We start from the raw sequence: 27,178 nt of genomic DNA, 5'->3' as shown, positions 1-27,178 counted from the left end.
GCATGCCACCTGGAGCATCAAAGACATCATGTTTTTGTTCATCTCACCTTGTGCTTCCAACATTGCCATGAATGACTTGTAAACGTCTCTTTGATAATCTGTCAGTTTTTCTTGCATATTTTCTGCTTGTAGGGAAAGTTTTTCTAAATTGTAATTTACTTCACGTTGAGACTCTCTTACCAGTCTTACATCTCCTTGCCTCGATGCAGGTAATCCATGGCTTGTCAATGGTTGACCGCACATGAGGAGAACTTTTTCTTCAATCAGGGAAAGAGTTTTGCTGTAGATGTCATCATTAAAATCTGCTTCTGGCTTTTTAACTTCTTTCCTGTGTCTGTGAAAAATGTCTTTAGAGATTACATCACGAAAACTCGTCCAAATTCCGAGAAAATCGCTTAGCTTGCAAGCCATTAAAATTACCGCGAAGAGGCTTCGAAAATTCGAAGGTGATTGAGTGGCACGTTCCTCTCCTATTGCTGGTGTAAATGATGGTCATTTTCAAGAAGTCCCCTGGCAAGACACGCTGCTTTGTATGTATCAAAAATGTGACTATTGTATGCTAGCAAATCTCGAAACGATGTCCGACCAGTAACCTCATTGGACAACAGATGTAAGAAATAATATTTTCCTGCTCTTGGACTAATTGTGCAGATTCTTCCAACGCATGCTGACTTCCATACATTATCATTTTCAACTCCTTCAACTTGTTCCCCACGCTTTCTTCTGCCCCTATTCTTTGTAAATTTGTTCAAGCATAAAACTCTGGGACTTCTACATATTTGAGGCTCCTTGCAATGTCATCTTCATGGGAGAGTAAAAAAATGCTGTCAAAGTGTTGGCAGGCGATGGGCGTTGGTTCCAGAAAGATATCAGCTGAGAACATGATACGTTGGCCATTTTCAAGATAAACAGAAAGTCGTGCAATTGGAGAGGAATGTTCATGAATGGGATGCTCCAATATCCTCCAGGCTGCATTTGAATTGCAGACATTCTTGAACTCTGGAACTGTTGGATCTCATCCACAATTTATCGTTGTACTTGACCTTGTTGATTAGCTGCTCCATCATTTCTTTGTAGCTCAAACACTGTTTGATGACACAATTTGTTCACGTATTTAAGGACGTATCTGATGCTTTGGATCGAGCTACAAATTTCTACATTAATGTGAATTTCTACATTAACGTGAAGAAGAATTCTGTTGTAGAGAACTTATTTGTGATTTTTTTGATGAACATAGCAACCATTTTCCTTCATCCTTATTGTATCAGTTTGGCTTCCATCTTCTGGTTTCCTTCGCCTGTACTTGGGATGAGAGTCTTGGCCTTGCTCGGTACACTATAGAAATTCTTTAGGCTATGTTTTGTAGCATTTGTTGTCGATCATACATGGGCAACTTGGATTCAATTGTCCACAAGGTCCGTGCAACATATTTGCCATCACTTTTGCGTGAAGCCCAGAGTCTTCCTCTTTGTCACGGATCTATTTGTTCTGCCAGGTGAAAATGTGTGCATGCGGCAGTCCTCTTTTTAAGTATTCAATGCGGTACAAGAAAAGCCCACAACCTGTCACCCCTCCTCCCCTTTTAAAAATAACTCCATTAGCGTTTTTAGCTTCTGCCTTAAGACCCTGGCAACAATATCTTGACCAAGAGGAACATTTTCTGTAATTTCCGTCCACTTTGGATTTGTCGTGAATGTGTTGAAGAGGTCGACTCGGTTCATACGCCGAACACAAACCATGGCATCATTTTGGCGCTCAAACATGTATCGATGGCCTCCTGTGTAAGTTGCCTGAAGTACCACTCGTTGACCAATCTGTTCAGGATTCCCATCCTCCGTAAGAATTTAATCCTTCAAGTTGCCATAATTGTCAGCTCTCTAGGTCTGCTGCTCCCGCCTCACGAACTGTAAACGCTCTGTTTCAATCTTGCAGTACACATCCAACAGCCATTGTTGAAACAGCCTTCCGTACCGGAGAAAATATTTTCCAGGCTGAGTCATAAACTGGTAGGAATAAAACTGCTGTTGGGTATCTTTTCGCCAATTGGATGCCTTCAAGTAGATGTCGTAAGATGGAGACCTATAGAGGTACATTAAATTATCGTTGAAAGGATGTAGTTCGGAGATTCTTTTCAATCCCCCCTCTCAAAAGTTTTTTTTGCTAATCCATGAAAGTATGTTATCACCACTGTACGGATACTATATTATAATTATTAGAAAAAAAAGCGGAGAAAATAATGCCTGTTTTGTTTAATAAATATATAAAATATAATTGAAAACAGACCATATCTTGAAAAGTGTAGTATCTGTTCTGATACTACAATTCTGATTTTCTATTCACAGTCAATAAATGAGAAACCCTTCTGGACTGAAATTATGCCACAATTTAACGTATTCTATTTTGAAAGGTGAATTTTGCTCACATTAACAACCGACCGTGTGTCTTACTAACCCTGCTCCCCTGGGGAGGCAAGTAAATGAGAACGTTTATAAAGAATTTATGTAAAAAAAAAAAAAAAAAACATGAGAAAATAGATGACATTTTTGTATGCACATTATTTAAAATCAAATACTTTGTTTTTGCTTCAAACGTATGTTTACCTTTTGTTCTAAAGAAAGGAAACCTTTCATTTTTTAATAAAAGAAAATTACTGAATACATCGTTTTAAAACAGAAAGAAGTAGATCACCACACAAAACAGAAACGTTTCTTAAAACTTAAAAGAATCGAAAATAAATTTAAGAAAATTACACCCAAAACACAAAATAATAAATTAAAAATAATAAATCAGCTTTAAAGAATATTTCTAAATTAAAACAAATCTAACATTTAATAACATCCAGCTTATTGTAACTCTCAAAGTTTAAATAAAACAAAATAATTCCGGATTTCAAGCAATTAAACTCGGAAGTATTAGCTTAAAGGGAAATAACCCCGTAGTTTAAACGCAACTGTGTTATGAATAATTAAAAACAAATTAAATCAAAGGTAAATTTAAATGAAAATAAACTTGAATAAATTCTAAATAATAGTTTTAATTCGTACAATTGAAACGATTCTATTACAGGAAATGATAAATAAGACTGAGCTAATTATTAAAATAGATTTTCTTTAATGTAATATGCAAACAAGGTAACTTATTCAGTGCAGATTTCGTTTGTAAAATACTATATATAGAAATCACGTGTACAATTGTATGTGAATAAAAAGGAAAAACCTAAAAGAGTAAAAACAAAAATAAATTCAACGTTTCGTCCCTATTTCAGGGGACATCATCAGGATTTCTAGGCGAGGATGTACAGGAAGACGGTCATATATCACATGCGAAAGAGAAGTTTAGTTCTCCTTCTGTTCTGGAGAAATAGCCTATAACGGATTTATATATATCTTTGACCAGGAGGCCTTTGCAAGAAATAGCCTAAAACGGATTTATATATATTTCTTTGACCATGGAGAGTTGTGCAACGCTACTACTTCATAGATATTAATATATATATATATATATATATATATATATATATATATATTAATTTATACACACACACACTATGTATATATATATATATATATATATATATATATATATATATATATATATGAGAGAGAGAGAGGAAGAGAAGGTGATCCATAGATGAATATATAAATGTGCATGTCTGGTAACAATAAAGATATATAAATGTATATCCAATAGTCAAATGCTTAAAGACAAAACAGCACATGTTTTATGCTTTAGGGAAATATATTACAAGATATTCTACATGCTATATAATTGCGTGACGTAATAATAGTTTTTACTGTGAGAATTAATGAAAGTAGTACAATTTGAACTCAGACCAATGAAACCAGTCAGCACTAGCAACCATAGCACTACCGTCAATTCTGATAACCAAGTGCAAATTTTATAGAAGAACAGGATTACCGTCTGTCTTTGTCCTCAGTCTATCTGAAACTGCTTTCGTTGATCCGTAAATGTTAGAAAGATCCAACGTGTGCGTATTTTCATTAATTTGCTCTGTAGGACCTGAAATGATAAATAAAGCAAATAATTAATAATAATAACACGTGTCTGGCTCGCATTTACAATCACGCATGTTAATTAATTTATTTTGTAATCCTTGATAATCTGAAGGAACTAGGTTGGGAGATGCATATATGCAGGATGGAGCAAAATTTCGTAACCAAATTTGTCTAGAAAAATCTTTGATCAGTAATGTTGGGCGAGGACGAGCATCATCATGATGGAAGATAACTCGATACGTGAGAAGATTGCAAGAAAAAAGAAATGCGCTTTAATAATGTAAAAGAATGTTATAAATTAATCATAGTGATATGCTTAAGCAATAACAATATACATTAATAGATTACAATGGTTTTAAATGCCCCTTCTTACAAACCGGCAGACACCGTTTCGCCGACCTGATACATCTACAGAATCTTTTCGCAAAGGTTAGGCTGTACTTTACAGGCGATGATACCAAATCTAGAATCAGTCTTACAGAGCTTGAGCCATTTTGACACTAGGCGGCCTTTCTTCCGCACAGTTCTACGAAATTCAATCTTCCACACTTTGGGAATGGTTTAGTTTTTGCTAGTCAGCTGAGGCGCATCTTTCGAAGAATAGATACGAGGAGTCTTAAACATTTTTTTTTCTGTGGGCCAGAAAGCACGTCTATTATTTAGCTTTTCTATCATCTCTTTCTGACCTTGTGTCTCCCTTTCCTGTGGTTGCGTAGGAGGGAGGTAAATACACTAACAGACACATCTAAAGTGAAAGTAACGCTGATAACGTAGATAATACCCTTTATTCCCTGGTTCCATTTGTTCATTATCTGAGTACATTATTATCATCAGTAGCACTAGTAGTAATAATAGAAAAATACTACTAACAATAATAGTAGTAGTAGTAGTAGTAGTAGTACCTTGTTTTTTGCAGTCGAGTTTCGTAGACGCCACAATATTGCCTTTGGGCAAGCACTTTATTGAGTATTTACTGAAATAGGGATCTGTGTCAGTAAGATATATGTTGTTACACTCCCTAAAACGACAGAATATGAAAAGAAAATATTAAATTCTAGAATCAAATCTAAAAGTTCTAAAAGCAAGATGCAGATATCAATAAATAATTGAGTAGACCTTTTACAAGCAAATTTAAAATTTATAAAAAACATAGAAGTGAATATAAGAGTTCCAAACGACGACGAAAGTTTCAACGTTTTTAAGTCAAAGTTTCAAAGAAAATTAACATTTCAAGATTAAAAGTTTTAAGCGAATATTTAAAGCTTAACAGTTTAAAAGAGTTGTTAAAAATCGATTATAAGAACTCAAAAATTTAGACGCGACGCCAAAAGTTTTAAAACAGAGTTTAAAAAGCAAATTGTAGTGAGATGTTTAATACCATAACGTTTGAACGGTTTGAAACCAGGGTCAAAGTTTCAAACACAAATTTAAAAAGAAACATGAGGTTTATTAATGTATTAAAAGTTTTAAAGATAAAAGTAAGATTAAAAAAATTAAAGCATATTTGAAATTTTAAAATGCAAAGATAAACGTCTTAAAGCTAAAGGTAAAATAATAAATTCTAAGAGCAAAATTAAAATATATTTAAAAGTAGAATAACATTTTCTTACCCAAACGCTTGCAATCTGAAAATAAAAAAGTTAAAGCGTCTCATCAATAAACTATTTCTCATAAATTAAGTCATTTAGATTTCAAATTCAATCCTTATAACGGGCGATATCTAAAAATAACATATGCTTGTAATATTGTCGGGGGGGGGGTTCTATACAACATTAAAGGATGTATATCGAGTGTATATACGTATGTATATACGTGCCACAGTCATCTATATGACGTGTGTATATACGTGTGTTCGTCTATCTAGTTTTATTATTATTATTATTATTACTATTATTATTATTATTATTATTATTATTATTATTATTATTATTATTATTATTATTATTTGAATTGATGCGTGTATAACACTTACGAGTGTTGATATATTAACAAATACAGTTTAACAACGGACATGTAACATTTACACAGAAAGGGACGAATAACAGTCTCTGGTGTTTAACATCGGCCAATGGTAGAGGGTTAGGGTTAGGTTCATCTTTAGTTTTGTTTGGCGGATCCCTGGAAAGCTACAACTGAATATTTGTACGACTCGAAGTCTTGGTGATAATTATAGCAGCTTTAGTTACCTAATGTTTCCCCCATTTGAGAAGCTGCTACGCTGGTCTTAGACTATTGCCATTTCTGACCCCCTCTACTGGGAACCATCCACGTCCGTGGACCGGCTTTCTCCTCCTGACCATCAGCTCGGTCTGCTCTCTCTCTGTCTCTCTCTCTCTCTCTCGCTCTCTCTCTCTCACTCCCAACCTTTAACTAACATACGTGTCTTTTTAAAGCTCTACCTAAAGTCCACGTCACTTTCAGTGACCTCTCCGCAATGCTACGTCAGATTCTAGCGATCAACCTATTTTAAAATTATTGTTTGTGTTCTGACATTTTTTTGACATTATATTTTTCTAAATTTATTATTAATGAATTTTAACAAGTACTTTATCCACTATGCCAAGAATCAAATCGTGATAACCTTATGGATTAAGTATATTGTTCCGTTCGAAATTCTGTGCAGATTACCGAGTTCGACCAGATACACCTGAAGGTTAAATCTTGGAAACATTCTGAAAATTACACTCAGATTGAGAAAAATAAACCAAAAAATCCAAACAATACGAATTATCAATCCTCAAAAATTCTGAAACATGAGTAAATTTAGTTTCAAGTTGATATATTAATATTAATTAATCATTATTTGTTTGAGCATCTTAAAACTTAGAAGAAAAAAAAAAAATTTATGTTATATTTAAAATATGAATTATTTCGCTTGGAGATTTTTATGTTTATGTCACAAACTAGCAGGTCACCCCGGCTTTGCTCGGGCCCCATGTACTGTTCATAACTTCATGCGCATGTTTTTTTTAATTTGACCCGAATTTTTATCCCTTAACATTTATTGTTTTGAGCTCAAATCAAGTTAAAATGTTCGATCCATGTTCAAGTAACCAACATCTAAAATTTCAAGTGTTTAGACCCAAAACTGGTGGAGGAGTTTGGTAGAGTTTTCTAATCTTAACAGTGACAGAAAGAAAAATGTAGTACAACAAAAAACATGTATAAACATCAAGTAGTTTTTAAATAAAATGTAAACTACTTTAACAGAATGCTATCCATATAAACAAACAAAATTAAAAATCACGAGTAGTTTTATTTTTAAATAAGAGATAAGCTAACTGTCCAGAATCCTATCCATCTAAAATAAAACAAACAATATCTCATCCACGATGGAATGAAAATGTCGTCCAACAAAAACACTTATCATCGAGTAGTCTTATTTTTAAATAAGAAATAAAGTATTTACAAAAATAAATTTAGTAAAGCACTGGATGCCCCCTTAATTTTAATCAATGTTTCTAGTAGCGTTTTGCACATCTGACATTTTCCACTGATCACTTAGAAATGATTTCTTTTCTGGGGGATAAAAACTTAGTTTCAGTAGCGCTCTGGAAGCCTCCTTACTTTTATTTAGTGTTGGTGAATAGCGCTCTGGAGGCCTCTTGATATTTTTTCTTAGATTACCTTTGAAATCGTTTTTTGTTTCTTTCATTATACTTTGGTAGAAAGAGGCAGATATCTGGTTTTATAAAAATGAGTTCCAGATAATGAGAGGTAAATAAAAATGTTTTTAAAGAAATACGTTAAGTACACGGTTTTAAATAATGTTTTGTTATTTATTGTCCCGGTCAATAATCCGAAACAAACCCCCGAAACAATAAATAAATTATAATATAATAGGAAATCGGTAAATAGTATATGCTACATAAAATTGTGCTCAATTCTCTAGACGTAGCAGGTGCGTGCAATAATGTAGTCGACCACTTGAAACGTATTAGATGCTGAATCCAGATGTACCCCATACTCTAAAAACAGCTGGTATGTGTTATAATACTTTACTCTTATAAAATTTTATGTTGAACTGAACAGTGCTCAATACTCTAGATAGAATATATACGAGATCTGCGAGAGGGAAATAGAGATACAAAGGAGAAATAGAAGTAAAAAAAGAGAAAAGGAAAAAGACAGAGGAGTAGATTTTATTGTATGTGATTTTCTTTTTTATGTTTAAAATCAAATGTAAATAATTTATTTAATTCCAAATAACTTTTCGTTTTCAGTCAATTAGTATATATATATAAAAAAATAACTTCAACATATCACAGGCACGCAAACGCATATTAATTATTTTAAATTCAAATTAAAAACAAAGTAAAATCTATATAATTATAAAACTCAAATGATCTTGTAACGATGCATGTAACCCACTTTCCGGTTTACGACATCCGGTTGCGCATGCGCGCATGACCTGCGCACTGAAATATTAACGTTATTATTTCGAAATTTTTATTTAACATGGGAAGAGTAGGGGTTAAAATAACTTAAACGTAATACAGAAATGAACGGTGTAAAAAAAGAAAGCAGATATATCAAAATTTGAATTGAACTATAATAAGTATTATGATATCTGTTCAGTGCACATTTACCTATAAGAATATCCAACCATTTATAATTCAGTAACTGTATTTTTTTTTAAATAATCAATTATAATAAACAGAATGACTCATAGAAATCCATCTATATTCTTTTTTCATTTTAATATACTTTCATAGAAATGTTTCTGTTATGTAAAAAAAAACTATTTTCTTTACGTCACAAGAGTCACGCTCATACATGAATTCCATAGTTAATATAACATACTGACCCGACGGGTCACGGATAGTCTAGTATAATCTTAAGAATGAGATCCAAGTTAGAAAAGCATTACTTGCAAGGCATGAGAATGGTTATTAATTTTCAAAGTGCATTTATATAAACTTTACAAAGTAAGGCATAAAAATTAAATTTAAATTGAATCAAAACATGATCTTAGGTTTATTTTATTTTACGTACATATTATTTTAAAGGATTTAGTTAAAAGTATATGTCTATATCATTAATTACTAACTAATAGATAAATAAAGTTTTTTTTTTTAATTGGTCTAACGTAACCCTACATTAATTTCCTTTGTCAAATAGAAATGTTATAATTTTGTCCACATTCGCTACGAATATAAAAAGTGTAGACGTGAAATGACGTATAAAAAAACTAAACACTACTTACTGATTGCAACAGCTACTTCCTGAAAAAAGAAATACATTATATTGATTATCAAAAGAAAAACAAAGAGCAGAAAATCTATATACTCACTCACACACGTTGCCCAGTCGTACAATACGCTTTAACATGATATTTTAATTCATGCAGATTGCGTATGTATTATTATAGAATCAATACTCAATTCAATATTATATATTACGAGGAATAATTTGCGCGGTGGACTAATTCGAAAAAAATATAAATAAATAAATAAATAAATAAAAATAAATAAATAAATATAATAAAAAAGATATAATAATGAAAGTAGGTCATCAAATTCCGTCTGTGTTTGTTTACAATATGACGTCAGCCGATATTTGAGCTTGACGATGTAATATATATATATATATATATATATATATTAAATATATATATATATATATATAGCTACTTAATTTACTCACATAAAATCAATATACGAAAGTATAGATTTATGCGTAAACTTTAAGTATTTACTTCAAAAGTGCTCTATACGTAGGTAGAGCTAGTTAGTAAGTTATAAAATGTATATGGCGATTAAGCTACACTGAATATTCCGCGTTTCATCCACAGGCTTATGAATCCTAGAGTGGATGAAACGCGGAATATTCAGTGTAGCTTAATCGCCATATACATTTTATAACTATATATATATATATATATATATATATATATATATATATATATATATATATATATATATATTACAAAAGAAAAATACGAGCATGAAAAGTAGTGTGGTTAAGCGTAAACATGGAAAAGTAAAAGACTAGTTGTTAAAACTGGAAAAGAAAAGGACAAGATTTCATAGTAAAAAATATAATAAATTTTAACTTAAAATAATGCTGCATTAAAATTGATTATATAGTGTTAAATTGCTTTTATAAAATTTAATGCTGCCATATTTTAAGTCATAAATTTATATTTTTTACTAGAATATTTTTTTCCAGTTTTAACAACTAGTCCTTTACTTTTCCATGTTTAAGCTCAACCATATTACTTTTCATGCTCGCATTTTTCTATTGTAATTCATGATTTTTCCAGGCTTCCAATAAATTCACTTATTCTTTGTTTAATTTCAGTCTCATTTTTGCCCCCATATATATAACATACACATATGTAATAACAATGTACGGCACCCGTCAGCTTCAATAAAATCCCACAGTTATCCCCCTTTCATTCTTTCATCTCGCTTTTTCACTTGTTACTTCCATCTTCGTGTCAAGCAATGAATTACTAGCAATACTAGGCGATGAGGCGACATGGTTGCTATAGAAACCATTAAAAAAAGTCGCTCACCTCCTTACATTTTTTACGATTTTGAACACCACTAAATTCATCATAACTTTTGTTTTATTGAACGAACATTGAAAAAATTTTTCACAGTTAAACTGAGAAAATGATCTATACACTGTAATAATTGTTTGAAATTTGGTCGAAAAATGAGTGAGCGGTGAAGCTTTTAAACAGTTCTCAATGACTAAAACTGCCACTTAACTATATATTCAAACACGGTAGTGTTTGGATGATATATATTAGATTTTTTTATGTGAGATAATTCACAATCAGTTATTGTCTTAGCCAATATAAACTATGACTACATAGACTATATGTATATGTATATGCATACATATATGTATATGCATACATATATGTATATGCATATATATATATATATGTATATGCATATATGCATATACATATATATATATATATATTTATATACACATATGTATCATATGTTTATACACATATATATATATATATGTATATACACATATATATGTATATACACCTATTTATACATATACATACATATAGACATACATATATATATAGAAATACATATATATATAAATATATATATACATATATATATATATATATATATATAGACATACATATATATAGACATGCATATATACGTACATATATAGATATGCATATATACATATATATTCATTTAATCTTAGATTCGGGATTATAACGAAGTAATAGGGATTGTTATTTATTGCAAAATTAGCAGAAATTAAAGCACATGCAAATATCAATTTAGTATAAATTAGATACTCTAAATCAAACTTCCGCCCGTCTTTAACAGGTTAAAATTTTTAGTCATTTTATACTTATGAAACCTTACAAATATTTAATAAGATTTGAAAATCTATTCAAGTAAATTTTCATATAAAAGGGACGATAATGTTGGGTGTTGTACACCCTCTTCATGGTGCTTTTTTTTTTCTTAGTAATATAATAGTTACATAGCACGATTGGGTTTTGGGTTTATAGAATAGTTACATAGCCCGATTGCGTGTTGGGTTTATAGAAACAACGTTAAACATGTAAAATCCCACATAAGGTAAGTTATTGGAATGTTTTACTAGGGGTCAATTTAGCTGACGTGAGAAGGAAGTTACGTCATGGTTGAAGCATGTGAAAGAAAAGCTAGAGAGTTCTCGCCCGTGGACGTCTTTAAACACATTAGTGAATGTTGGTAGCGGAAGGTGCACTACATCTCAATGAATATACTCAATATACTCGCTATATGAAATAAGTGTTATCCCAGGGAAATTGATGAATTTGTTATTCTTTGTAATGCTTTCAACCTACGAGCCACAAAACGAATGAAGAAAGGATCATTCTACAACTGTGACTGTGACGATGGGAAGTACAGATATCGAAGCAATCCCCACTCTGTGCTATTGTTTTCGGCATAGGAACGAACTTACATTCATAATAAGTTAAAAATGTAATTACTTACCATCCAACAACTTTGTCTTGTACAAATCATGTTCCACAAAACGAGCGAAGGTAGGGGTTATAGCAGAAAAGACTGCAGACGGGGCAGAGGTTGATTTGAAAAAGTCGAGACTTATTTGTCGTGGACCAGGTAATAGTGGTCCAAAGAAACTGATGTTTCTTGGATATTTATTAGCTGTTTAAAAGAAATAAAACAATATGTAAAGCATATTAATACACACAAGATATATTTTTGAAAAACGAAACCATACAATTTTTAATTTTGTTTGTTTTAGATCAGGATTGCTTATTTGCTTTATTTAGATTCTTCAAACTACTGTTCTTATCTTGATTGCCATTTTCACAACGTTTCGGTTGATATAACATCCGACCTTCTTCAGATATATCTTGTCGAACTAAGGAATCCATATGTGCAAACTCGGGAATCTGCACAGAATTTCGAATGGAACCCTTTATTTAATTCACGGGAGTAGCCTGCTATCGTTCCGTCAGGCATAATAGGCACAGTGGTTAGAGTACTTCGAGAAATTCAGTTATAAGTTGACATTATTCTAAAGATTGAAGGTGCAATCCTCAGCGTAGGTGACCAAAAATACAACTGCGAATTACTTAAAGCCTCCATGCAGCCATGACTGACAGAACGAGAACAAGCAGCCTCCGTGAATTAAATAAAGGGTTGCCTTCACAATTCGGTGCAGATTCCCTAGTCCGACAAAAAGATTATCGAGTTTGAGAAGATACCTCTGAAGAAGGTCCGAGATTACATTGACCGCCACCTTGTAAAAATAACATTCAACATAAGAATTGTAACCCAAAGAATTCAAATGATACGAAAATTACTAAAAGAAAAAAAAAAATAATAATGGTTCCGTATGATGTACTATTACATACGTGGAATTTTTATAGGGAAACTCGTTTCAAAGAAACACCTGAGGATTCACCAATAAGAGTCAGATACGTCTAAAAATTAATTAGCGTAAAAAGGCGTTTTAATCATGTTGTCCAATATTAAACTATGGAAACAATAAGACTATTGTATAAAAATAATTTAGTCCATAAATCACGTGGTTCATAAAATAATAATAAAAAAGAATAATAAAATTTTATAAAAAAAAAGACATTTTTAATAGTGCAACCCTATGCTTAACTATAGAAAGAATAGTATAACTGTATAAAAAGTCGTTTTTCACTAAGTGGCCGAATATTCAAATATAAAAAGAATAAAATCAATGTCGTTTTTTTCACGTTTAACTTCAAAAGATCTCCTTTTATAATAAACCAACATGGGTTTCCGGCGTTACCCGGGGGTTTGGAGATGTATGTTGAACAAAAAAAAATAAATAAATAAATAAAATAAAAAATAAAATATGGTAGTAAGAACGCAGGCTCGAACCCGTACCTCGAAGGAGGAAATGAACGTAAAAAAAACGTGACGTATTTGCTGTTACGACCACCGCCAAACTGGAAGTGACGTATGTTTAAATTAAGGCTAGACAATCGAAAAGAGAGGATGACTATCGAAAACTCGGCGAAAAAAAGCAACCCCTCCATGTAGAAAAGTACCCGGTTGAGGGTGAAGAAAATAACGTTTTTAGCCAATTCTTCGTTATTTGTCGCCTAAAGGGTCGTGCTCCAAAACGATACTTATCTGGTGAAAATCCGTCGCCTTGGTCGAAAGTTTAAGGTAGACAGGCAAACATACATACATACATACATACATATATATATTGGTGGCTGAAATTTTCGACCCAAACCGATTAAAAAGCTTGCCCTATCTCTGAATACCCTTTATGTAAAATTTCAAATGTTTAGACCAGAAATTGTCTGAGTAATTTGGTAGAGAAAGCAGAGATCTTTTTTTTTAATTTGACCCCTATCATGACCCCTTAACATAAATTGTTTTGGGCTCAAATAAAGTTATTAAGTAAGATCCATGTCCAAGGAACCTATATCTAAATTTTCAAGTGTTTAAACATAAAATTGGCGAGGAGTTTGGTAGAGTTTTTAAAGGTCAAGTCGTTGAACTTTGATCCCTTAACAGCAAAATTTATGGCCGAAAACAGATTACAAAGATTTTTCCAAATCTCCATACCCTGTATATAAAATTTCGAGTCTGTAGACTGAAAATTGACAGAGTTATTGTGTAAGGAAATGTACACAGACACACAGACGGACACTGTCACTTTTATAGATATACTAGCATGGGTGCCCGGCGTTGCCCTGGTATTTGGAGGTGTGTGTTGAGCAACAAAAAAAAAGTGGTAGTAGGAAGGCAGGCTCGAACCCGTAAAGCGAAGGAGGAAAAGAACGTGAAAAAAAAACGCGGTCTTTGCTGTTACGACCAATACTAAACCGGAAGTGACGTAGGTTTAAATTAAGGCTAGACAATCGAAAAGAGGTGATGACATTCGAAAATATTGTCGACAAAAGCGACCCTTCCCTGTAGAAAAGTGCCCAATTGAGGGTGAGGAAATTAATGTTTTTAGCCAATTTTTCGGTAAGTGTCGCCTGAAGGGTCGCGCTTCAAAACGATTCTGATCTTGTGAAAATCCGTCGCCTCTATCGACTTATTCACATTTCATCATTTTTCATGATTCTTGCATGTGTTAGTAATTTCGACAACCATTTTTCATAAATGTAACCCACATCATAACCCACCGCTCTTACAAAAATAATAACTTTGATATATTACCTGGGCCGATTAATTCATTACAAACGCACCAATCAATCGTCCCTCCCCTTACGAAAATATTACTTTAGATATATTGTCACACAATTAACTCACACATTAACTCACGTTTCATTATTTTCCACAATTCTTGGATATGTTACTAATTTCGACAATCAGTTTTTATAATTGTAATCAACATTATCGGCCCTCCCCTTACGAAAATATTAATATTGATATATTGTCACACAATTAACTAACACATTAACTCACATTTCATCATGTTTTATAATTCTTGGATATGTTACGAATTTCGACAATGATTTTTTTATTTATGTAACCCACATCATTCCCCCTCCTTGCAAAAATAATAACTCTGATATATTGTCTGGGTTTATTAATTTATTACAAACACACCAATCGATTAATTCAAATTTTATCATTTTTCATAATTCTTGAATATGTTACTCATTTCGACAATCATTTTTAAAAATTTTAACCCATATTATCGCCTCCTCCACCTTACGAAAACAATAACTTTGATATATTGTCTGGTTTGATTATTTCATTACACCCACCCAGTCAATTAACTCATATTTTATCATATTTCATAATTCTTGGATATGTTACTAATTTCGACAATCATTTTTTATAATTGTAACCCACAATATGCCCCACTCCCCATTTTCAAAAATAATAACTCGGATATATTGTTTGGGTTTTTCTTTCATTACAAACACACCAATCGATTAATTCAAATTTCATCATTTTTCATAATTCTTGGATATGTTACTAATTTTGACAGTCATTTTTATAATTATAACCCACAATATCGCACACTCCTATTACGAAAATATTAACTTTTATATGTTGTCTGGACTAATTATTTAATTACAGACGAACTAATCAATTAATTAACATTTTATAATTTTTCATAATTCCTGGATATGTTACTAATTTCGACAGTCATATTTTTTAATTCTGACCCACATTATCGCCCTTCCCCGTACGAAAATAACAACTTTGATATATTGCCTGGGTTTATTTTTTCATAACAAACGCACTAATCAAATAACTCATATTTCATCATTTTTCATAATTCTTGGATGTTACTAATTTCGACAATCATTTTTAATAATTTTAACCCCTATTATTCCCCCTTTTTTACGAAAATAATGAATTTGATATATTGCCTGGGTTGATTATTTCATTAAAGAAAACACCAATCAATTAACTCACATTTCATCATTTTTCATAATTCTTGAATATGTTACTCATTTCGACAATAACTTTTCATAATTTTAACCCATATTATCGCCTCCTCCACCTTACGAAAACAATAACTTTGATATATTGTCTGGTTTGATTATTTCATTACAACCACCCAATCAATTAACTCATATTTTATCATATTTCATAATTCTTGGATGTGTTACTAATTTCGACAATCATTTTTTATAATTGTAACCCATAATATGCCCCCTCCCCATTTGCAAAAATAATAACTCGGATATATTGTTTGGGTTTTTCTTTCATTACAAACACACCAATCGATTAATTCAACTTTAATCATTTTTCATAATTCTTGGATATTTGATATATTGCCTGGGTTATTTCATTAAAGAAAACACCAATCAATTAACTCACATTTCATCATTTTTCATAATTCTTGGATATGTTACTAATTTAGACAATCATTAATCATAAGTTTAACCCATATATATCCCCCCTACGAAAATAATAACTATATAATAATATCTGTTCAAAATATACATGAAATAAAGCAATGTTTAATCCTAAACTGTTTCAGCCATTTTCGGCACTGACTTCTTATCCCCCAGCCCACTGTTAAAACTTTACATGAAATAAATTAATGCCTAAAATTAAATTGCTGCAGCCATTTCCGGGAATGACCCTATATCCTCCCCCCATTGTTAAAAATATGAATGAAATATAGTAATGTTTAACTCGTAAACGGTTTCGGCTATTTCCTGGACTGATTCCTTATCCCCTACTCCACCGTTAAAACATACATGAAATAATGTTATGTCTAAATCGGAGACTGTTTCAGCTTTTATATATTAAATAAAGTATTTTTGAGATCATAAACTGCTTCAGTCATTTCCGGGACTTACTCCATATTCCATTCCCCACCTCTTAAAATATATGTTGTGGCGGTTATTTCACATTATTTTAGAAGGAGGTAATGCCTGGTAGCAAACTATATTAGGCTTATTTGACCTTTTGGCTAAGATCAAAGGATACGAAGGGTGTGCAATAAGTAATGCCCCTGACCAACTTCCAGTTGTCTGATCTAGCTGAAATTTTGCATGTGCAATGATTTATATCTCTACGGATTATGTGGCAAATTACAGCTCTGAACTAATTGTGGTTTTTGTTTTACAGGTGTTTGAACTGAGTCAGGTGTGAAATGGAGCCTGTTTAATGTCGAGCAGTGATCCGGTTTTTGTATTTGAAAGGACGCACACCACATGAGACCTTTGATGAAATGAAAGAAACTTATAGTGATAATGTCCCATCATATAACCTTGCAAAACGCTGGCATCGTGAATTCAAACATGGCCTGAAGTCTGTGGAAACAGCTCCAGACCTGATCGCCCTCCCCCTTCTGCCATTGATGGGGCATCTGTCCGTCAAGTTGAGGCAGCCATTTTGGAAGATCGGCGCATTACTATTCGCCAAATAGCCTAAGATGTCAAGATTAGTACAGGGTCTGTGGAAACTATCATTCATGACCATTTGCATATGCATAAGGTGTCTGCCAGATGGATTCACAGGTTGCTCACACCATTCCAGAAGCGAGAACGCGTCGAGTGCTCGAGGATGAATTTGGAGATGTGCCAAGAAGATGAATCAAAGATTTTCAAAAGACTGATTACACAGGATGAAACCTGCGTCTATCACTATAATCCAGAGACCAAAGCCCAGCCAATGCAGTGGAAGCACTTGGACTAACCACCTCCAAAGAAGACAGTTTTTCGGTTTAGTTTTTCGGTTTAGTTTGAACTGGAACAAGAAAATCGTGTGGATTTGCATTTTGTCTATGCTGTCGAAAAGCCTTTAAAAATGAATGAAGAGATTGAGAACAGAAACGAATAATACGATTCGATAGAGGGGAAAACGCGATTGAAAACGATGTCTTACATGGCTATATATATATATATACATATATATATATATATATATATATATATATATATATATCAATGAATTTAGAAATCATACACAAAAGTAACATATTTGAGAAAACGATATTGATATTGCTAACGTAATATAAAGAGTGTTCTTACCATGTAGTCCAATATTTTAATATGGAAATAATAATACACTTATACACAAATATTATTCAATGAAGTAGTCCATATATATATATATATATATATATATATATATATATATATATATATATATATATATATTAAACGTTTTTAAACGTTAATAAATTTATTTTAGTGTCCCCGTACTTTTGGCGCATTCAATAAGTTCCCCATTAGAACTCTTTATTTTCGACATAGTATTATTTTGTACGCTATCGATTTTCTCCTGATGAGATGATAGCCGAAAGAGCTCTTGAGAAACTTCCGCCTATTTTATTCAAAACTGTATATAAATTCTGTACCTCCAAACATTTACATATATATAATGTATATATATATATATATATATATATATATATATAAATTTAAAGGAGATTAGAATAATAGTCTAAAGAGCTAAGTGTATTTTAATGTAATAGTGAAATTACTAGTTTAATTAAAATACAGGAAATGCTCGTTGTAATTTAGATATATAATAAGCTCGATAGTTAAATGTCCTAGAGCTAATTCAATATTAAGTAATGTGATTTATAATTTAAAAGTTTTAAAATTTTTAAAATTTAAAAATCAAAATTTAATTAAATTAAAAATCAGTTTCATAAGAAGGAACAACAACAAAGTCAATTATCTGTACGATCGTTTCGGAAATCCGTGCTTTTTATTTGTGGTATACATGAAGTCACGTAGAATAATTATACATAGTTTTTTTGTTAAGCACGGTCTCCTCATCAGCAAATTTAGGAGGATTTCTATTGAATTGAAAAGACACCAAAAATAAACCTAGCATTAAAAGTAAGGCAGATGAATCTGAAAAATTGAAGTAAAAGGTTTGGATATAAAATTTATAAGAAAATTAATAAGGAAATTGGTATAGGTTAGAGATAGAAATGAGTAGAAAAAAAATATATATTTTTGAATTTACATAATAAATTTGATTTAAAAATATATAGATATATAATTACCTTTTGGTTTTTCTTTTTTTGAAATCAGGAACTGTATTTAAAGTAGTCATTTAGATGTTTGCTATAGCTTTTTATTTTATTGAATGATGAATTTTAAAAGGGCGACGCTCGTGCAGTAAATTGTTTCCGTTAGCGTATTTTGATTTAGAGACGCTACAGTTAATATCTATAGAGAGAGAGTTTTTTTTTTTTTTTTTTTTTTTTGTTTTTTTTTTTTGCAAGTTTTTAAGGGGAGATAATTGTCATGGCTTTATTTATTATTTGATTTACGAGTCTAAGGGCGGTAATTGGTTTAACTTAATTTATTAAAAAAAAAAAAAAAAAAAAAAATCTATTTTTACTAATGAGTAATTTTTAATGATTTAAGGTGGTTTATATTTATTAAATTTAAACCAACGTTTATGATTACACGATAGAAGCTCGTGTCTTGAATTTACTAGTTTGGTTGTGCTTTTTATATCTTCATATTTTAAAATTTTTACGGTTTCTTTTGTACATAATGTACAAAATTTATCTCCTGGTTTATATGATTTGCAAGTCTCAATTATTTGCCATTTTAAGTTGAAAGAAATATTGCTATTTTTTAGTTGCCAAATATAGTTGGATAGAGTAGTTTGGTTTGATAGAGAGTTATTTTTAAAAGAATGTTTGTGCGTTGAAATTCTATGTTTTATTTTATCTCTATAGATATTAACTGTAGCGTCTCTAAATCAAAATACGCTAACGGAAACAATTTACTGCACGAGCGTCGCCCTTTTAAAATTCATCATTCAATAAAATAAAAAGCTATAGCAAACATCTAAATGACTACTTTAAATACAGTTCCTGATTTCAAAAAAAGAAAAACCAAAAGGTAATTATATATCTATATATTTTTAAATCAAATTTATTATGTAAATTCAAAAATATATATATTTTTTCTACTCATTTCTATCTCTAACCTATACCAATTTCCTTATTAATTTTCTTATAAATTTTATATCCAAACCTTTTACTTCAATTTTTCAGATTCATCTGCCTTACTTTTAATGCTAGGTTTATTTTTGGTGTCTTTTCAATTCAATAGAAATCCTCCTAAATTTGCTGATGAGGAGACCGTGCTTAACAAAAAAACTATGTATAATTATTCTACGTGACTTCATGTATACCACAAATAAAAAGCACGGATTTCCGAAACGATCGTACAGATAATTGACTTTGTTGTTGTTCCTTCTTATGAAACTGATTTTTAATTTAATTAAATTTTGATTTTTAAATTTTAAAAATTTTAAAACTTTTAAATTATAAATCACATTACTTAATATATATATATATATATATATATATAATGTATATATATATATATATATATATATATATATATATATATAACTTCGGTAATCTGACAAGAACCGGTCTGTCAAGGCGATTATGACGTGTGTGTATATATAATATCTTCTCTTCTTCTCATCTCTTCTCTTCTATATAAATAAAATGAACTCATTTTTTCCCGTCGGATTTTGACCTTCATAGGATTAAAATTCAAGATATTTCATGCAAATATAATATGCACAAACGGCAGAACAATATCTGAGGTGTGTTATAGGCTTATTATTTCTCAAATTCCTCGATAATCTTAGATTTCTATATTTTTTCTGCTGAGAAGTCACGGCCAAAATCGGTTAAGATCAATGGAAGTGGTAAAATATTTTCTCTCTAATAAATTCCTCCTCCCCCTGCCACCACTTAACACCGTTTGGGGATCGTTCACAAGGAACAGTTGAGAAGAGAACACCGGTTTGGCTTCGTAGTTCTTTCATGTGAAGTTATTTAAAATCACTAAACTAAGCTGCAGTGGTCTGTGGCGTAGTGGTTAGCGTGCTGGACAATTCACATTATATTTTCACGTTCGCGCCGACCTACCGTAGTCGTTTTTTTTTTTTTTTTTTCCTAAACAACTGGAATGGACTTTTCTTGGTGGCCGAACTGTTAACGTTGCAGATGTTTTTTTTTTTTGTTTTTCACACTTTATTTTCCTACTTTTACTCATGACTCCGGGTTTGATCCTTCCTACTTACCTACCATAACATTTTTTAACCCCCCCCCGTCACGGAAACAAACACTCGGGCAACACCGGGTACCCCCGCTAGTAATATAATATAATATAATATATATATATACATATATATATATATATATATATATATATATATATATATATATATATACTAGCAAAGATACCCGTGCTTCGCACGGAGCTTTGTTGCGCACTCGGGTACCAAAATCTGTGGGCACCTTTCCAGTAAGTTGATGTTGTAAGAGCAACGATTGCATAAGGTGATTAACATTTTAACTACCTCTTGTAGTGACTGAAATTCAATCAGGAACTTCACAAAACATTTTCATCAAAAAGGAAGGTTACTTGATGTTACATAGTAAATTTTTCATTGAAGTCATTTTCAACTCTTGCTTAAATTTTATCTTGCACATTCAATACTAAAAACTTACCACAATCAGATCATGTCAGTTTTTCCTCATATCCATTTCTCGAACTTTTCACTAAAGAGCCTCAGGGTAAACTACATTTCTGCTGCTTTGATTTGGAGCCAGAATGTAGAGTTTTTCTGAACTTCCTGTCTGGCTGATGGAGACGTAGAACATACCGTGACTGAAGCAGTCTGATGTCAAGTCTACGCCAATGGTGTTAAATGTCTGACCTTGACTTTTGTTTATGCTCATTGCAAAACACACCTTCACAGGAAATTGGAGTCTCCGGAATTTAAATGGAAGTACTGAGTCCGATGGAACTAAGGGGATCCTTGGCAGTAGAACGGTTTCGCCTTTGTAGGGACCACAGGAAATGGTGGCCTCAAGTACATTGGTGTGCAATCTGGTGATAACACATCTGGTTCCGTTTGTTATTTTTGGCGGTTCCAAGGATCGAAGAATCATGATTGGCGATCCAATTTTGAGATTTAAAATGTGTGGAGGCATTCCAGATATCTCCAAAGAGTTTAAAAACTCCACAGGGTAGTGAACAGCTTCATATTCATTAGTAGCTGAATCAACTGACTTGTATTGCTTTGTGTCTCCTGGAAATTCATCCATTATTGAATTGTTCAAATGATTCACATTGCTGTTTAATGGCGAAATAATAGCCCTCTCAGCAAGCCAATCCGGTGATTTTCCATTGTTTTGCAGGTCTGGGTACACTTTGTCTTTCAGTTGCTTCTGATTACCGACACATTTACCAAGCGCAGTTGGAATCTTAATTGTGTCAGGTGAAGAAGTGATAGGAAACTGACCATTACCGATTTGGAGAAGCAATTTTGAGAAGTCTGCTGCAGCTGTGTTATCAGAGATATAGGCTCTCATATTAGTAGTCAGTCTCTTCACTATAACGTGCCTCCAGAGATAGGATTGTTTCAAACTTGCATTGACAATGTTAGCCCTTGTGCCATTTTTAACCACTGGGAGGATTTGACGGAAATCATCGCAAAATAAGGTTGGAATGCCACCCATGGGATTCTTGTTTCCTGTGATGTCTTGCAGTGTTCGGTCAATTGCTTCATAAGCACTCTTGTGCGTCATTGGGGCTTCGTCTACAATGATTGCAGAGGTGTCTCTAATTACATTTGCCAAGGCTGAGTTACCAGTAATTTTGAAAACTGGCTGATCCATTCGATGAGTATCCAAGGGTACTTTAAAAGTGCTGTGAAGAGTGCGGCCACCTTGTAGTAGAGTAGCAGCAATGCCACTGAATGCTGTTGCAAGCACAATCTTTCTCATGGATCTAATCTTTGCAAGGATCAAATTGATTACAAAAGTCTTGCCCGTACCACCTGGAGCATCAAGAAACATCATGTTTTTGTTCATTTCACCTTGTGCTTCCAACATTGCCATGAATGAATTGTAAACTTCTCTTTGAGAATCGGTCAGTTTTTCTTGCATATTTTCTGCTTGTAGGGAAGTTCTTCAAGATTATAAGTAACTTCACGTTGATACTCTCTCGCGAGTCTTTCATCTCTCCCTTGCATTGGTGCAGGTAATCCATAGCTTGCCAATGGTTGACCGCACATAAGGAGAACTTTTTCTTCAATTAGACAAAGAGTTTTATTGTAGATGTCCTCATTAAAATCTGCTTCTGGATTGTTAACTTCTTGCCTGTATCTGTGAAGAATGTCTTCAGATATTACATCACGAAAAGCCATCCAGATCTCAAGAGGATTTCTTGGCTCACAGGCTGTTAAAATTATCACAAATAGGCTTCGCAAATTTGAAGGTGATTGAGTGGCACTTGCCTCTCCTACTGCTTGATGCAAGTGATGGTCATTTTCTAGAAGGCCTCGAGCAAGGCACGCTGCTCTGTATGTTTCAAACACCTGACCATTGTATGCTCGCAAATTTTGAAATGAAGTTGGACCAGCAACCTCATTGAGCAACAGGCATAAGAAATAACACTCCCCTGCTTTTGGACTAATCGTGTAGATTCTCCCAATGCATGGTGCCTTCCATACATCATCATTTTCAGTACCTTCAACTTGTACCCCACGCATTCTTCTCATCCATTTCTTTGTCGATTTGTTCCAAGTGTAAAACTCAGGGACTTCTACGTATTTGAGACCCCTTGCAAAGTCATCCTCATGGCAGAGTTGAAAAAATGCTGTCAAAGTTGTGGCAGGCGGTGGACCTTGGGCTCGTTCCAGAGCAGTATCAGCTGAGAACATGACACGCTGCCCATTTTCAAGATGAACAGAAAGTTGTACAATTGGGGGGAAATGTTCATGGATGGGATGTTCCAATATCCTCCAGGCTGCCTCTGAACTGCCGACATACCTTGCATTCTGGAACTGCTGGATCTCATCCACAATGTGACTTTGTACTTGGCCTTGTTGGTTAGCTGCTCCATCAGTTCTTTGTAGTTCAAACACTGCTTGATCACATCCTTTATTCACGTATTTGAGGACATATTTGATGCTTTGGATCGAGCTGCAAATTTCTACGTTAATGTGAGCGTTGAACTGCTGAAGGAGGACCTTGTTGTACGGAACAATCCACTGGTTTGTTATTTCTTGATTAACATACCGACCATTTCTCTTCATCCTTATTGTACCAGTCTGGCCTCCATCTTCTGGTTTTCTTCGCCTGTACTTGGGGTAAGAGTCTTGGCCTTGCTTGGTACACTGAAGAAATTCTTTTGGGTATTTTTTGGAACATTTGTTGTCAATCATACATGGACAATTTGGATTAAATGGTCCACAAGGTCCATGCACCATATGTGCCATCATTTTAGCATGAAGATCAGGATCTTCCTCTTTGTCAGGGATCTCTGCAGATATGCAGAGATCCATTTTTTCTGGTAGAAGTTTGTCCTCTGGGGCCTGCCAGGTGAGGATGTGTGCATGCGGCAGTCCTCTTTTTTGATATTCAATACTGTACAGGAAAGCCCTCAACCTGCCAAATCCTCCCTTTTTAATAAATTCAAGTAACTTTTTTAGCTTCTGCCTGAAAACCCTGGCAACAATATCTGGACGATCCTGAGGGTCTTGCCCTTGAAGACAATTTTCTGTAATTTCTGTCCACTTTGGATTTGTTGTGAACATGATGAAGAGGTCGGCTCAGCCCATTCGCCGAACATATGCCATGGCATCACTTTGACGCTCAAACATGTATCGAGGGCCTCCTGTATAAGTTGCCGGAAGTACAACTCGTTGACCAAACTGTTCTGGATTCCCATCCTCCCTAAGAATTGAATCTCTCAAGTTGCTATAATTGTCAGCTCTCAGGGTCTGTTGCTCACGCCTCAGGAACTGTAAACGTTCTGTTTCAATCTTGCAGTACACATCCACCAGCCATTGTTGAAATAGCCTTCGGTACCAGAGAAAATAGTTTCCAGGCCGAGTCATTAAATGGTACGAATAAAATTGCTGTTGGGTAACTTTTCGCCCATTGGATGCCTTCATGTAGATGTTGTAAGATGGAGAACCATAGGGGTACATTAAAGTATCGTAGAGGGGATGTAGTTCGGAGATCCATTTTAATGTATCATTTCTAAAACGCAAGACAATATCCCGGTTAGCTGTTGGTTCATTCTCCATTAATATTCCAATCTCATACGTTGTTGTTGGAGCATTGAATCGCCGTGGATGCTCTTCTTGCGGCCTTCGGTCTTCCCTTATGACAACTTTATGTTCTACCAAGTGTTCTTCTTCAATCCTCTCCTTTGTTGTTTTCAGCTGACAAATAAAGCTGTTGTTCTCATGTAAAAATTCAGTCAGACTTTGGAGAATGTCTCTATTGAGTCTACTGTCACGTCCCCGATTATGTAGTTCCTCTTCCAGACTATCCAAGAAGTAGACTTGAATAAACTTTGCTGTTTCATCTTCAGGTGGTAAAAGACTCCCAATCTGGTGGCAAACCTGGCCTCGAATTCTAAAAGAAGGATTCCACCCATGTACTGCCGCAATTTTGTGACCAAATGATGTCATTGCAAAACAATTGTTATAACTGCGTAGATTTTGCAGAAAATCTTTAGAGATGGGACCATTGCCGGAGAGCAAATCTTGAAGCAACTGAGGCAGTGGTGGAAAGCTATCAAGCACAACTTTGCCAGAAGAACAACAACAACCAGGGGTTTCTCCTTTAAATTTTACAGCTGAGCAATGTTGACATACTTTGTCCATTTTTCCTATATCAGCTGTAGTGAGAGAGTCATTTTTGTTGTAGAGCAATCCTTTTCTATTGCAGTGTTCTATTTCATGGTGTCTCAAAGCAGTCATTCGTTGTCTAGCTGCCTCGTTTTCTGTCAATTGCTGGGGCAAAGTCATACTCTCTCTCCATGCAGCCTCTCGTTGTTGCCCTTGGTATAGGCGAAAGCTTCGTTGGGTTTCCGATTCATTCTGATGTCGTTGAGCCACTCTCAACTGACCTTGTGTACGTCTACTTACCTCATATAATTCATTCGATCGTAATATTGCTTCTCTTTCCAGTGTATATCTTTGCCTTTCTTGAATTTCATCTTGTGATGAATTTAACCGCCTTACAGCATGTCTAGTTCTGTCAGCTTCACGTTGGGTTTCTCTTTCCAAATCTGACAGTCTTGCTCTCCTTTCTCTTTGACGTATCCTGTTAAGTTCTAGACGTCTTTCTCTATCTGAATTGTTTTCATTGGAGCGAATTGCAGCTACTCTTAGTCTATTAGCTTCCAATCTTTCCATTCTTTCTTCCTCACTTTCATTTCTACTTCGTTTGGGTGGCATAATTTCGGTTTTAAACGGAATTGTTTAACGATATTAATGATTGTAAATTAATTAAGCGTAAAGGAAATGTATACTAACTGAAATGGACGAACTATAAATAATATTTCTGAATAGTACAATTATAAACAATTATGCCTCCCCACGGGACAGAGTTAGACACCAGGGTCGTTTTTTAACGTGGAGAAAAGGTACAAAAATAAAAATTGTCTCAGTCGTGAAGGATTTCTCCTCCACCGAAAGAGAACAAGAAAATGAAGTGCAGCATCTGAAGAACAGATGGTATTTATTTGCTCCCCCACCGAGCAAATTAGGCACAAGGCCAATTTTTAATGTGAGGAGTGAAGGGAGGGGGAAGGGGAAAAGGGGACCAGCTCCGGAGAGGTGGGAAATGGGAGCTGGTTAAAGGTCAGACATGTGGGGTTGCCCCCACATCTGGTCTTTGCTAGTCATAGCTAGTCATAGCTTGCAGTATCTGCCGGAACAGATACTACACTTTGATCTTGACCAAAAGGAATGAATAAAAGCGACCTACGTGTGACTCATTACTTCCGGGTGTAAACGTCACAGTCTAAAAGTAATAATTAAAAAAAAAAGTAAATGTAAAATAAATGTAATACCAACTTAGGTTAACTAAGTAAACAGTACAATTAAAACAGTTCTATTAAAACAAATAATTACCAAGATCTAGGTAATTGTTAGTCTCATTGTTATGGTTTTAAAGAAAAAAATGTGTAAAAAAAAGTTCTGCTTTTGTGAGTACGTGTATTTCTTTTAAATTACATAACCTTTTTATTTTATTATTTATATCTCTTTTAAATTTATATATTTTGTTAGTAAACTGGAAGAAATTCAGTTGAATAAAACCTTGTTCGTGTTCTTTGCGTTAAACTCATATTTTTATAAAAGGTTCATCCGGTTTAAAGAAAGCACTAAGTTTAAATAAGACTGGAAATAACTAATTCAATATATAAATAG

General features: G+C 33.4%; 1 protein-coding gene across 15 annotated transcripts in view; it reads right to left on the bottom strand.

The window, feature by feature from the left end:
• Window positions 1-27,178, bottom strand: part of LOC145277951 (immunomodulatory peroxidase-like) — a 200,001-nt gene that overhangs the window by 25,811 nt on the left and 147,012 nt on the right. For all 15 annotated transcript variants that reach the window (XM_080130048.1, XM_080130055.1, XM_080130059.1 and 12 more), the window contains 5 exons: window positions 11,999-12,172; window positions 9,223-9,241; window positions 5,627-5,641; window positions 4,919-5,034; window positions 3,919-4,020 (listed from right to left, as the gene is read on the bottom strand). In XM_080130048.1, the coding sequence (XP_079986174.1) occupies window positions 3,919-4,020; window positions 4,919-5,034; window positions 5,627-5,641; window positions 9,223-9,241; window positions 11,999-12,172 (426 nt within the window). The remainder of the gene's footprint in view (window positions 1-3,918; window positions 4,021-4,918; window positions 5,035-5,626; window positions 5,642-9,222; window positions 9,242-11,998; window positions 12,173-27,178) is intronic.

The sequence above is a fragment of the Euprymna scolopes genome, chromosome 6 (genome assembly GCF_053919585.1).
Source record: "Euprymna scolopes isolate OS-2025 chromosome 6, ASM5391958v1, whole genome shotgun sequence".
Lineage (NCBI taxonomy): Eukaryota > Metazoa > Mollusca > Cephalopoda > Sepiida > Sepiolidae > Euprymna > Euprymna scolopes.
Note: the sequence above shows the minus strand (reverse complement) of the source record. Positions and strands in the feature narration are given on the sequence as shown.